Consider the following 13464-nt stretch of genomic DNA (forward strand, 5'->3'; position numbering starts at 1 on the left):
AGCCCCTCTTTTTGTACATCTCATGGTGTCTTTGCCCATGTGCAGTGTTCAGCGTCATTTCTTGAGCGGTGCTGTGAACGTGCCAGTGCTGCAGAGCCACAGGTAGAGCTTACAGAGCTGACAGTTCATGTGGCTTTAGGCTAGCAAAACACAGACGTGGCCAAGAGCGTGTCCGTAATAGCCTGGTGCTTTGGGTATGCTGCAGGTTTCTTTCAGGAGTCTGAGGTAACATTTGGATGACTAAACTGAGCTAATTGCTGCAAAAGGTTTTTGGGCATTTCAGTATGAGAGCTGAATTAATACTGCAAGCAAACTCTATTGTACAGCTTAAAATGTTTTCTGGAGCTCCACGTGCTGAAAGGGAATTGTAAGACATTAGAGCTCTTTATAGAAGAAATGAGGGGGTAGTATAAGATGTTTGGGTTTAAAATTCAAGAATCTGCACATCAGTATATAATTCATCTACAGGTGTAGTTGCATTTATTTGACAGTGGTAGCCCTTTGCCAAGTTCAGTTCTGTTAACAGATCCCAATTCAGATTTGAATCAACCTATCCCAGCTGTCCAGAGACTGAGGGAAACCCACTTTAAGGCTGCAGTCCCACAATTCAGTTGTATGTAATGCCTGTAGTGCAAGAAATACTGGAATATTTCATTGACATGTCCAAGGGTGAGTGTTGAAGAGTCAAGCTTGTCCTCTAAAAGGCTTAAAGGTTTAGTAGTAAGTGAACAGCAGTGCAAACAGGTGAAAGGTGCTTTCTGATGTTTAAAAGCGCTACCTCCATCTGATGTTCAGGTCTTCAAGCACCTGAATCTTAAGATAAGCAGCTAGTGGTAGGTCCATAATTTGTTGGACACAATTTCATAGAATCACAGAATGGTAGGCATTGGAAGAGACCTTTAGAGATCATCCAGTCCAACTTCCCTGCAGAAGCAGGTCCATCTAGATTGGGTCACACAGGAATGCATCAAGGTGGGTCTTGAAGACCTCCAAGGAATGAGACTCCACATCCTCCCTGGGCAGCCTGTGCCAGGGCTCCCTCACCTGAACAGTGAAATAGTTATTTCTTATATTTAAGTGGGACTTTTTGTGTTCCAGCTTCATCCCATTACCCTGTGTCCTGTTGCTAGACACAACAGAAAAAAGGGATGCTCCAACCTCCTGACACCCACTATTTAGATACTTATAAATATTAATGAGATCTCCCCTCAGTCTCCTCCAGACTAAACAGCCTCAGTTTCCACAGCCTTTCCTCATAGGTGTTAGAGAGGGGATGAAGTCTCTGTTCTCAGAGACACTCAAAACTCAGATGGAGGTCAAGCCATCAACCTCTCAAGGCCCTTCAAAAGCAGATGCATCTGTGATCCCTGTGGTGGTTGTACTGCTGTGTAGCAGCCACTGACCCTGTGTTGGTGGCTGCTGTACTCACAGAATGGTAGGGGTTGGAATGGACCTTTAGAGATCATCTAGTCCAACCCCCCTGCCAAAGCAGGTTCACCTAGATCAGGTCACAGAGGAACGTAGCCAGGTGGGTTTTGAAGACATCCAGAGAGAAAATTTCCCTGGGGAAGCAATGCCAACCAAACCACGCTTTTGAGGATGGGCTTCAATTATTTCTGTTTCTGTACCTTAGGTGAAATCTGTGCACTGCAAAGTTGGTGAGACTGTTGGAGAAGGAGATCTGCTGGTGGAACTGGAATGAAAGGTTGCTTCCACACCGTTGAATTAGCTAAGCCTTTATTCTTTTCATCCGTAAAGTAAGATTAAGGCAATTGAACACAGAAAATGGACAGTCCTATGCACAAGATTTTATACTGTTGTATTTACTGCATCAGCGGTTAAAACAGCAAACACAGATGTTAAAGCTTGGCAACAGATCCCAGGTTTTTACTTCCAGAAATACTTGTACATAACCTTTGTAATTCTTTGATTTTTTTTTTTCAGGATCAAATAATATCAATAAAATACCATTTCTGCTTTAAAACAGGAAAAGGCTCTTTTTTTTACAAAAAGAAAACACAACAGCAGCCCAAATCCAATTCATGGCAGTATCACTGGTTTGAGGCCCCAGCCAAACTGTACAGAATGGGTGGTAAGTATGTGAAAAATTAACCACTGAGAGAACTGAGCAGTTTTCCTACACTCTGGGTAAGCACTGAACAAGTACTACTGATGGCTTAAATTCTGATCAGATTGACTGTGATATCTTGAAGTCTCTGTGTAGACTGGATTGAAATTACCGGTTAGATAATTTGCTAGTGCAGACTTTGCCCATGTGTTTTCATTTACCGTTGTAAGGGGCTTTCTTTTTTCATTCAGATTCCATATTCAAATTCTGTCCCCCTTCCTTTATCTTCTATTGACTGCTGGATGCAGATCTTTACAGAAGGTGCTGGCACTGTCCTGTGACGCCTTTAGGCCACCCCAAGCTATAGCTGGAGGCACTTGCTGTCCCTCAGGCCCAACCTCCTCATGAACCCTTTCTGGAAAGGGAGACCAAGTGTATGATCTCTTGTTATGCAGAGACTCTTAGTAAAGACTGTGTGAAGAACTAGAGCTGTTGGTAAAACAGGACTGTATCCTGCTGGAAAGCCAGTATGGGATACCAGAGAGGGCCTGGAGAAGAGGAATGCTGAAGAGAGACTCAACCAAAGTGAGAGGGCCGGTGACTTGGTCAGAACAGGTATGAAGATATATTTTTTTTTCCTCTCCATGCTACAGGATGGTGTAGATACCAGAAGTTTACTGGGTTTAAAATGTCAGTATACGGTTAACAGAGGCTCTTTCTTGCATTAAGTGTCGTAGCTCAGTCAGTGGGCAGCTGCAGCTCGCTAACGCACAGCGCTCCCTCCGCTGTCCCTGCACGCTATAAGCGTCTGACTGTCCCTGTGCTCTCCCCAGAGCCTCTGCTGCTGCCCACAGTGGGCCAGAATGCTGGGCTACTCCCTACTTTGCTCTCACCTCCCGTAGCTGCTTGTTTTTAACATACCTCTAAGTCACCATTCCTGCTGTGCCTTGACTACTGCCCCAGGGAGGAGGGGGCCTGCTCTTGTTTTCTTGCCCAGGATGTGCAGAGTCATGCCACTGCCCAGAAAAAAACCCTCTGGCCAGAGCCCTTTCCTGGAAGATAGAGGATGAAAACAGTCTGTGACAGGGCTGGTGACTCATGTTCAATGAGAAAGACTAAAGATTCTGCTTGAAACTCCTGCCTGAAGAGGCATTTTTCATGTTACTGAGAAGCTGCCAAATAAATCACACGGCCAAGACAGAATAATATAGTACAAGCACTGCTTTGTTAATTAGTTTACAAAACCCATCTAGATGAGTAAGGAGAGTGTCTGGGCAATACTTGCCCTCCAGAAAAATTAATGCTTTTGCATTTGGAGAAACTGAGGCAGACACCCTGCAGATCTTCCTGCAAGTCTCCTTAATGCCCTTTTGCCCATTCTGCAGGTTGCCCTAAGCAAAAAACAAGTATTCTACTTTAGGATTCCTTAATTTCCTTACTGCAGCAACATGAGCTTTCTGCCTGTTTGGGTTTTTTTTGATATGAGATGCAGCAGTGCCTACTACTGATAAAGATTAGTCTGATTCCTCACCCTGGGCTGATTCTCTACCCCAGATCTCCTCCAGCCATCACAGGGCTACTGGCAATCAAGCAAAAGTACAGTATTGTTCTTAATGGTATCCTTAGTACATGTATACTCGTACTTTGGCTCACCGCATGGCACACATTCCCAGCTCACATCCCTCTGGCAGCTTTATATATTGTACAATCTATACGTACCAAACACTGCAGCTGAAGGAAAATATAAGGCACAGGAGCATAACAACAGAAAGCCGCGATTTTCCCAGATTGTACAGAAACCAGCACAGTTGGTTGGGTCAGGGGGACAATAGTCTTCTTTCCATCTGGGGATTTTTTTGGTTGGTGGTTTGTTGTTGTTTTTCCCCTCCCTAGTTTAAATGTTGCAATAATCATAATACACGTCTTTCAGATACTTGTATAATACATATAAAATCTTTCCCCCAACAGAAGACGCAGTTTGCTTACGGTTGCAAGTTCTGCATTATAAAGTGCTTGGCAAAAAAAAAAGTCACCTTGACAGTCAGTGCTCAGAACAGCTGCATTCGCTGGAGCGTGGTGGGCAGCTGCAATTGAGTTTGCTTCTCCTGGTCACCAACAGCATCCCCCCACCCTCCCCTCCCAATCCCACAGTCGCTGGGTGAGCTGAAGTGCGGTACCTAAGGTGTTCTTTAGAAGGCTAAATGAAAAATATGACTCTAAATGTAATTCTCTTACACTCTTCCAATGTTTCTTCACAGTACTTTATCAAACTAAACATGTTTTTAAAATACTCCTTTCGAGTTCAGGAAACCATTGCAATACAGAGTAAGAACACTCTTCACATTTTCTCTGTTTCTCCAGCAATTTCATATTTGTCCCGAAGCGCACGGTACCTTACGTGGTCAGCTCTCCCTCTTTACATTCAGTAACCTACTAAATGCCATTACAAGTCAATATTAAATGCCAGTTGTGCTTTACTTTGTTTGCAGACATATTTAAAAGAAATCACATCAGTTTCAGCTGTTAGTGCAATAGTATCATTGTTATTGCACCTGCCTTGGGCAACTACACAAGAAAATTTGTCAATTTTCGATTTGTTGATTGAAAATTTTGTTGATCAGATAAAAAAAAAAAGAAGTAAAAAAATTAGCCTCTTCCTCTGCCTTTCCCTGACCTCAGTCATGCACCGAGGCAAACGGGGGGGACAGAGAAAATAATGAACCCTCAAAATGTGCAGAGATGGTTGTTATCTGCCTCGTGTGAACCCAGTTACTCGTGGCAGGTTAGCGGGGGCGAGGAGGATGCTGACTAGCCGGGGAGGAGCAGCCATCTCTGGGCCTACACAAGACTTCAACACTAGTGCCAAAGCTCCTGGGTTGGGGAGGTTACAAGAGATCCTGTGTTTTAACAAGAAGGTGTTATGGCTTTCCCAGACGGGGGCTTAGTGCTATGCCTCCGGCCGGGCCACGTTACCTCCCGTTTCTAATCCCGGTGCTCGGGCAGGACGTAGCGGAGGCCGTGTTTGCCCTGGGAGTCGTAACCCTGATGGTAGGGGAGGCTGACCCACTCGGGTGGGTACGTTTCCTTGTAGTACACGAAGCACTCCACGACGTCCTGGCCCGCGCCGCCCTTCCCTTCCCACTCCACCACCTCGATTCTCATGAGAGTACGCTGGTACATCTCTGGGTAGCCTTCAAACTCATCCAGGAACTGCAGCATCTGGTCGTCAACCGTGTAAATGTCCCCATCGATCTGGTATCCTTTCCCCGGCAGGTTCAGCATGTAAGGAATGTTGTATTTTCCCGTGATCACCACTGGGTACTTCTCGGCTGTGCGGCCCCTTCCTTGGAATTTCGCTAGCCCCTTGCTTGGACTGATCATGTGCTTGTAGTTGGGCTGGCCTTTCTTCAGGGTGCCGTAGACGAAGACACGAGCCATGGTACCTGCAAAAGTAGCTGAAAGACAAGGGCAGATGTTACCCATGGGGCTGTTTGGGCCAACGCTCTGCGGAGCTGCTCCCGTGCCAAGACGTGTTACACGTGAGGCTCTTCGGGAGCTTGCAAAAGTGATCTTCTAGTCCTATACATTTCAAAGTCATACCCAGTTCAAGTATCTCTCTCAACTTTTCAGTCAAAACTGTAACAGTGGAAAATAGAATCATAGAATCATTTCAGTTGGAAAAGACCTTTAAGATCATAGAGTCCAACCACTAACCTCACACTGCCAGGTGCATCACTAAACTAAACCATATCCCTCAAATAGACACCGTGGGAAAGTCACCCTTGCAGTTCTTTGCTGCAATCTCATGTTTTTGCTAAGGCTTCCTCAGCATCAATGACTACATCCCAGAGCCTTGAGGAGAGCTCCCCAAACCTCATTTTTCTTTTGTTCTCACTATTACAGGAGCTGTGCTTCAGCTGCAGTGCCAGTAATACCCCAAAAGCAACCCAGGGAGCCATCCCCATGAATGGAAGCGGGCTCCACTTGGCACATCCTTTATGGAGGAGAAAAGGATAAATTAAAAAAATCACGGTTCAGTTCAGCAACACCACCACCTTCCCATGCTGCTGCACTGCATTTATGGTTAAAATAGCCCAGGTCAAGCCTGCTTATTACAACTTGCAGGAGCGAAGCCCCAGTTGGTTTGTTGTCCCTTGCTGAGGTGTGGTGTTGTTTTATAAAACCCGAATCATAGAATCATTTTGATTGGAAGAAACCTTTGAGTCCAACCACCACCCTAACACCACCAAGCCCATCACTGAAATATGTCTCTCATCACCTCAGTCTTTTAAATCTCTCCAGGAATGGTGACTCCACCACCTCTTTGGGCAGCCTTTTCCATGACATTCTGAACTGATGGACTTGGTCACACGCTACCTGGGACCCCGGTGTTGCTACCTCCAGGTGCAGGCCAGGGTTCTCAGGGGAAGTGCCTGCTTCCCTCCCTCTTCTACTCAGGCTCCCTTTTCACCATGGCCACAGTTAGTATCCGAGAAACAATATTTAAATTCAGTGACAGAAGAGCCTGGTGCTAGTCTGAAAGTTGTGAGTGTCATCTCGTTTCATGGTAAAATAAGCCATGGTGGCATTAATTATGGGAAAGCAAATTACTGTATTGAAGCTCGTGGTGTTGCTGCCCTGAAGCTGTACACAGCTTAAGGTTTTTTTTTCAAGAAACACTCTTTAAAAAAAGTGAAAAGCAAAAACAAGGAGCATGATGCTCATAGCTGCAGCAAGCTAACTACACACAAACTAGGCCATCACCGAGGTGAACAGAGGACCTGTCACGAAAAGGGATGAAAAGGCTTTCATGTCAGACCTTACCAGCACAATGAGGCTCGCCGGCGGGGCAGCGGGGCAAGCTTAACTTGGCCTCGAGTCATTTCACGGAGATGCTGAAGGAATTTTGGTAACCCCAGCACTGGAATCCCACTTGCTGACTGCCTGACAAATGCTGAGGAGCAAGCTGTGGCTCCAAGGAAGCGGGGTGGCCTGTGGCAACCACATCCCAGGCGAGTGGGCACTGCCTGAAAAGACACATCTCTCCTTCAGGGGAGGGCAACGACACCAGATGTCTTCAATGCTGCTGATAAAGCTTAGGTGACAAACCTCATTTACAGAGCTGGTAAGGCCAGATACTGCTGTCTTCACAAGCACCTTCACCTTTCCTGAGGGAACTGCACAAATGTTTCCATTTACCTAGCTCGTGGGTGGGTGGGTGGGTGGGAGGGGAGCTGCGGTGTTGCAGCCCTAATGAAACAGGAAGCTAGGACTGCTGGCAGAAAGACCATGTAAGGCTGTGCTCCTGCCCTCTTCCCCCAGTACCCCAAAGTGTTAAACCACCTGAAGAAGCTAATCTGCACATGTGCTAGCCATCTCATGAAAACATGTTCAACGTTTGTTTTACCTGTGAGCATAAACCACTCAAAATTGGTTTAAATGGGATAAAAGGCTGGCTTTACTGAAAAGTAAGAGGAGAAAAAAGGTACCTTCATAGTTCCCGAGTTATTTTTTCACGCTGTGGCCTGTTTATCTCCCATTGTTTCTGCAGGGCAGAAGCAGTTCTTGCACTGTTTGATGGCTTCCCACGTTTTGCTCTTGGTCACCGAGTGGCCTCACCCACAGCCGTCTGGCTGGGCCAGACACCCACCATCAGCACAGCTCATTTTGGAAAAAAGGGTCATTAAACAATGTATTTCAAGTTTGAAAACATCTTTAAAAACAGACTGGCAGCAGAAACTTCCATCTATTTTCTGCTATTTACACTTATTTTAGTAAACGGTTAGGTCAGGTAAGTTATCCAAAAGGGTACATTGCTGGCCAAGAACAGTGTCATTTAAAATACAGAGTAGCACAGCAATTTCCTCCCTTGGTGAAGTAAACAGTTTTTCTCTGCACCAGAATGTAGGTTTCCAAGCAAAAGCGGTGTGTACCTTTATTTCCTAGCAAACTGCTTTCACTTATGGAAAAAAGTCCACGCTGATCTTTTTGCCCTGTATTTTATCAGATACACTTCAGCGTCATTTATCCTTCTCGACACAAACAGGCTTGGGGGTTTTTTTGGATATAGCTCATTCCATCACAATAAAAAGCTCATTAATATTCAGTCAGTCTGACTCTCTTTTCTAAGAAAAAAATCATTACCTTTCAGATTGTGTTTGAATAACAAACACAGGATCCTTCAGGAAGAAACTTGTCCCAGTGGGGATTGAGAAAGGATCAGAGTTAAGCACTGAAACATGCAATTAATTCCCATTAGGGGATTAGGGCACTCGTGTTCACTTTGAGTCAGAAAAATGAATTGTGAATTAAATTGTTCACAACCAAGAGGTTACTTGTCAGAGTTAATAAGTTAAAAAATACAGAGGGAAACCTAAAACACACATAAAATGTTCAACAGCGAGTGGTGCATCTGTAAGAAAAAGATACGCTTTGTTTCCATGAAACAAAAGCTCTGCCCCTCCTGTACAGCTGGAGATAAGCTTCCAAAAAGTTTGTGGGGAAGAGCGTTCCCACTCTGGAAGCTGGTGAAAATGAAGGACTGAAGGATGTGTTTCTGATGGGGCAGCAGCCAGCTATTTGGGAACATTACTTAGTTAAAGAAACACATCTGTCATCCTCATGCAGCACCCAAAGTTCAACAACAACAGAACTCACTAACCCAAGTTTGGGGTAGGTGTTTTTGATTTATCAGGGAGGAGATGGAGTGGGGAACCTGAAGTTTCAGCCACGGTTTGCATAGAGCCACGAGGCTGATGTACTGACAGAGCTATGGCTTGGCTTTGCTGCCGCCCTGGTGCTCCTGTGGGGCAGGCTGGGGGCTCACCTTCTGTTTTAAAAAGCCATGACAACCCCAGCTGAGGAGTGATTGAAATGATCAAAATAACTTCCTGAATATCACACCATATAAATAAAATGTACATTATGGGCCCTGCAATAAAATCTGGTCTCCTGTGCCCCGCGTGTTGCGTTGCAGAAAGGCTGAAGAGATGTATCAGCACTCCTGTACCGTAGGCTTTCAAAACCATTTTTAGCCACCTTGTGGCAGGAGAGTAAAGAGCAGAATTTTATGTGAGGGTCAGTTCACAGACTTCCACTGAGCAGCTGAAAAGATTTCTAGATGGCATCTCTTTGCTGAATCACCAAGAAGTTACCTTTTCCTACTTAATCCAGTCTAACACTTCTTACCTATGCTAAACCACCTAAAAGGAAAAGAAAACCCACCAGAAATCCAAACCACTTACCCCCTCAACTCATATACTGAGTATTAGCTGCCAGGACAAAACAAACCCGTTAAGAAGGTACTTCTATGAAATATTCATGCCAGAATCATTAAAATTTAACGGCGTGGGGAAATGCAAGTGAAATTTGTATGTCATCTCTCTTCAAACTATTTAGTTTAGCTGTGAAGAATGACCTGCTGAACTGCTCTCGCAGGAGCAATTGCTAGTTGTTTTGTTGTTACATGAGATGCAGAAAATAAAGTCATTATTTCAGGATTGTGCAGGTGGAAGGGGCTGCTAGGTGAAAAGCGGTTCGTACCCAGTGCTGGCCACCAGCCCGCGTTGCCACGTGGTTTTAGCAGTGGTAGGGCTGCATCACTCTTATCAATGCCTGCCCTCACCTACCTAAAGGAGTTTTGGGTCAGGGCTTCAGTTTTCCCTCTCTGGGCCTAACAGCTCAGAGGATGAGAAAGGGCTGGGCAGCCACAGGGTCAGTCACTGGCTCAAGTCAACACAACACTCACGGATGAAGCTGAACTGCTGCAGCCAGGCTCTTCGCTCACAGGCTGTGCCCAAAACAAGAGCTCGCTTCCCGAGCGGCAGCAGCTTCGACAGTAAACATCCTTTCATCACGAGCCAGACAATTACTGGATCCTACCAGCTTATTTCAAAAACAAAATAAGAAAGAGTGCGTGGGCCATTTGTGATCATGGTAGTGGGGGTTTGGGGGTTTATTTTGGTGAAACTTTTTCCTGCAACTGAGAAAGTAAGTGTCCATTTCTCTCTCTCTCTCTCTATACAGTAACATTATTTTCCCTTGAGAAAAATTCTCTGTGTTGGCTCAGTGACCAGATATAGTTACACATTAATTCTTCAGAAGTTTCTTAAAACTGTAGGAAACAGGTGAAAAAACAAAATGCCTCGAACTTTAAACTTGAGCCCGGTCTGTTTGAATGAAGTGAGTTTTAAGGTCACTCTTCACTCAATGCTAACTTTCAAGAAGGACTAACATGCCAGAGAGGACTCCTGGGACCGCATCCTGTTGGTCCTTTGATGCTTTCATTTTGCTGCTTGCTATTTTCTTTATAGCACAGACAAGGGCTTCCTGCCCAGGCCGACCCCTTTCCAACCTTGCTGAATACCTCGGAGAAAGTTTATGGCAAGACACCTTTCTTACATTAACCACAGAGGCACCAGCGAAACGATAGCTCCTTTGAAATTAAGGGGTTATGGTCTCTTCACAGCAGTCATCCACTCAAACTCTGAGGTACCGGTTTGTGAAAACAAACAAGAGTATTGGAGTAACCAGTGCCACACTGGACACGACTGGGCACTGCCCAAAATGCCACTTAACATAATTTGCAGATACTTTTCATTTCATCCTTGGATAGTTTACATCCCCAAACTAACAAATATGCCTTCACTTCAACACGAGTCTCTTGGAAGTGTCTGGGAGTATGTGCCAGGAGGCAGAACGAGGATGCCCTCCCTCTTTTGAACAAGTATCAATCACATTGCTGCTCACGTGTGTTGTACCCATTTGGCATAGCAGCAAAGCTTTGCCTGTTCTCTGTTCAAAACCATTTAAAATCACTTTCAACTCTACTGCATACAGAAATTTAGTTTGATTAATTTCTGCTACTACCAGAAAGAGTTTCATTCCCAAAGTGACTGTTGGGAGCAGCTACAGAGTGACAATCAGATAAAACCACCACATACAAAGAGATGCTGGGGATGCAACGCAGAAACGTGCTGGAGACACTGTTAGACTGTAACAGACGAAATTTCTAGACACTGGAAAGACAGGAGGAGATTGCTGGCACATCAGGAAGACAAGGAAAGGTGGATGAAGAAAATGGAAAGTCATGGATGTGAGCAAAGTAAGTTGGGAGTGACAACTCTCCCCCCCCCCCCCCCCCCCCCAGCCCAGCCAAAGATTATAATCAGTATTATTGTTTTGTCCTAATATTAAGTAATATTGAGCCTCAGATAGAGTATTATATCAAAGTCTTGGGACTACATCTCATAAACCTGTGGACTACAGAAGTTGTTAGAGCTCAAGGCAGAGTGCTAAGTCCAGGACTGTTGTTTTGGGACACACACTGAACAGGCAGGAGCTGATGAGATGGGGCATAATCACCTACACATACGGTTTTTAAAGAAGACACAATTGGTTTTCCACATCTACGAACACACAGGGGGCTAAAATTATGCCCTGACTTTTTCATAAGAACAACCATAAGAAGTTACCACAAAATGTCATGAGATCTCAATGTCCCCTGTCTGAGGGTGGCCAACAGCAGATACCTCAGCAAGACCACACAAAGAGGGCAAGGAGACAGCAATGCACTCCCAGAGACTTGGGGCCAGACCTTTCCTAAGCCAGAGGCGATGAGCACCATGGTGCACAAAGGCCTTTTCCTCCTGTGAGCTTGCACGACTGCTTCTGTGAACAGTCAGCAATAGCAGCAGTGCACACAGGCAGCCCTAAACTTCAACTCCATGCAAGGTGCATGAGACACAAATTACTTTGGGGTTTTTCTCTGCCCCTCCCCGCTTCATCCATCTGCTCTTTGAGTCAGGGGTCTCTGTGCACATCCTCAGTACCACCAGATACTTTTTCAGCTCTTGCTCTCTTCTAGGCTGACAAGTCTATGTGTATTTAACAGAATGGAAAACACACTTTATCTGCAATCATCTTTGTCACCTCGCCCTGGTTCTCTATCTGTAGTTATTTTTGAGATAGGGAAACCAGAACTGAAAAACCTAAGAATGGATTAAACCACAGATTTATACAGGGATATAGATCACCTTTCCTGTTTTGTTCATGTTCCTTTTCCTCAAAGCCTTTTTGAGTGCTATTGAGCAATGGACCGATGTTTCAGAAGACCATGACAATACCTCAGACGTCTCATTCTTGAGTGGCAACCGGACTGTGTGAAGCATTTACCAAAAATCCAACTATGCTGAAGCCTTGAAAACTAGAACTCTTGAAAAATAGGACAAAAAATATTTTTCCATACTACCATGGATGCAACTGTTAATAATCTTGCCTTAGGAAAAAGTAGCAGATGATATGGCTTCTCAGAATCCCACTCGGCATGGTGGGCCCTAATGATCCTGTTTTGAGTACACAAAAATCATTTAAAATGATACACATAGAAGTCTCTCATTATTGTACCTTTAGCATAGATGCTTAAACTGTTACAGGCACACAAAAGGAAAAACAACTCACAAAAACAAACAACAGAGTATCAACTTTAAATGCCAGATTACTGTTAGAGGAGAAAAGTAGAAAACAACTTTTGATAGGGCAGCCAGCCCTGCTCCCCATCTCGTTTCAGATGCTACCGTGAATTTGAAGTGGTTTCCATCATTGACATGCAGAGAGCAGCCTGGGGTTTCAAACCACCGACATCCTGAAACTCAGGACACAGGCTGCAGCTTGGACGGCTTCCCCGAGAGGTCAGCACACTGATTTACATGCCAATACCCAGTTCCCCGTTTTGAGAGGAGAAGAGCATCCCAGCCTGTCAAATATGGCAAACACTTTGGATACCTAGGCATGGGAATGTATTTTTCTACATTGAAAAGGTGATGAGAGAGAGAAGGGGAAGGGAGAAAAGATGAGAACCATGCAAGATTGTGAGGTGCATCTCCACAGGAGAAATGGCTACACAACAGTGCTCTGTAAGGAGAGGAGATGTGTTCAGGTTATGGCATAGCACCAGACCCATGCCCCCTGGGAAAGGAGGTGTTAAATAACCCCCCCTCGTTCAGCAACAAGAGCATGTTCCTCTGGAGGCCACCTTAGTCCTTTGTTCTGGCCAGCGTGAAGCTGGTGCGGCATGGGGCTGCCCTGTGAGTGAGGCCCACAGTCCCGCCGGTGCCTGCTGCTGCCATCGGGCCTCACAAATGTCCTGACTGGACTGACTATGGGAGGCTGCTCTGGCCTGCAGCTCCCCGGGTGGCAGTGGGTGAGCTGAGCTGCTTAGGGCACCATGCAGAGGGCTCAATGCAACATGATCATCCTTGAACTTCGCTAAAACCCAAATAAAAGCACAGACCTTTGGGGAACAAAATCTGTGCTGCTAAAAGAGCCAAACAGAAGACCCAGGTATAAACCTGAGAATGGTGTCACGTAGCACTGCACTAGTTTTCCTACAGAAACCA

General features: G+C 45.3%; 2 protein-coding genes across 5 annotated transcripts in view; one reads left to right on the forward strand and one right to left on the reverse strand.

The window, feature by feature from the left end:
* The window catches only part of PCCA (propionyl-CoA carboxylase subunit alpha), a 283334-nt gene extending 281374 nt beyond the window's left edge, over positions 1-1960 (forward strand). For all 3 annotated transcript variants that reach the window (XM_061996271.1, XM_061996282.1, XM_061996292.1), the window contains one exon: positions 1634-1960. In XM_061996271.1, the coding sequence (XP_061852255.1) occupies positions 1634-1702 (69 nt within the window). In that variant the 3' untranslated portion in view covers positions 1703-1960. The remainder of the gene's footprint in view (positions 1-1633) is intronic.
* The window catches only part of GGACT (gamma-glutamylamine cyclotransferase), a 31967-nt gene continuing 20218 nt past the window's right edge, over positions 1716-13464 (reverse strand). Inside the window, exons 1-2 of one of the 2 annotated variants that reach the window (XM_061996312.1) lie at positions 6893-7089; positions 1716-5523 (exon numbers count right to left, since the gene is read on the reverse strand). In XM_061996312.1, the coding sequence (XP_061852296.1) occupies positions 5051-5506 (456 nt within the window). In that variant the 5' untranslated portion in view covers positions 5507-5523; positions 6893-7089 and the 3' untranslated portion in view covers positions 1716-5050. Of the gene's footprint in view, positions 5524-6892; positions 7090-13464 lie in introns of those variants that run through there. The other variant, XM_061996306.1, reaches the window with a different exon arrangement.

The sequence above is a fragment of the Colius striatus genome, chromosome 1 (assembly GCF_028858725.1).
Source record: "Colius striatus isolate bColStr4 chromosome 1, bColStr4.1.hap1, whole genome shotgun sequence".
NCBI lineage: Eukaryota > Metazoa > Chordata > Aves > Coliiformes > Coliidae > Colius > Colius striatus.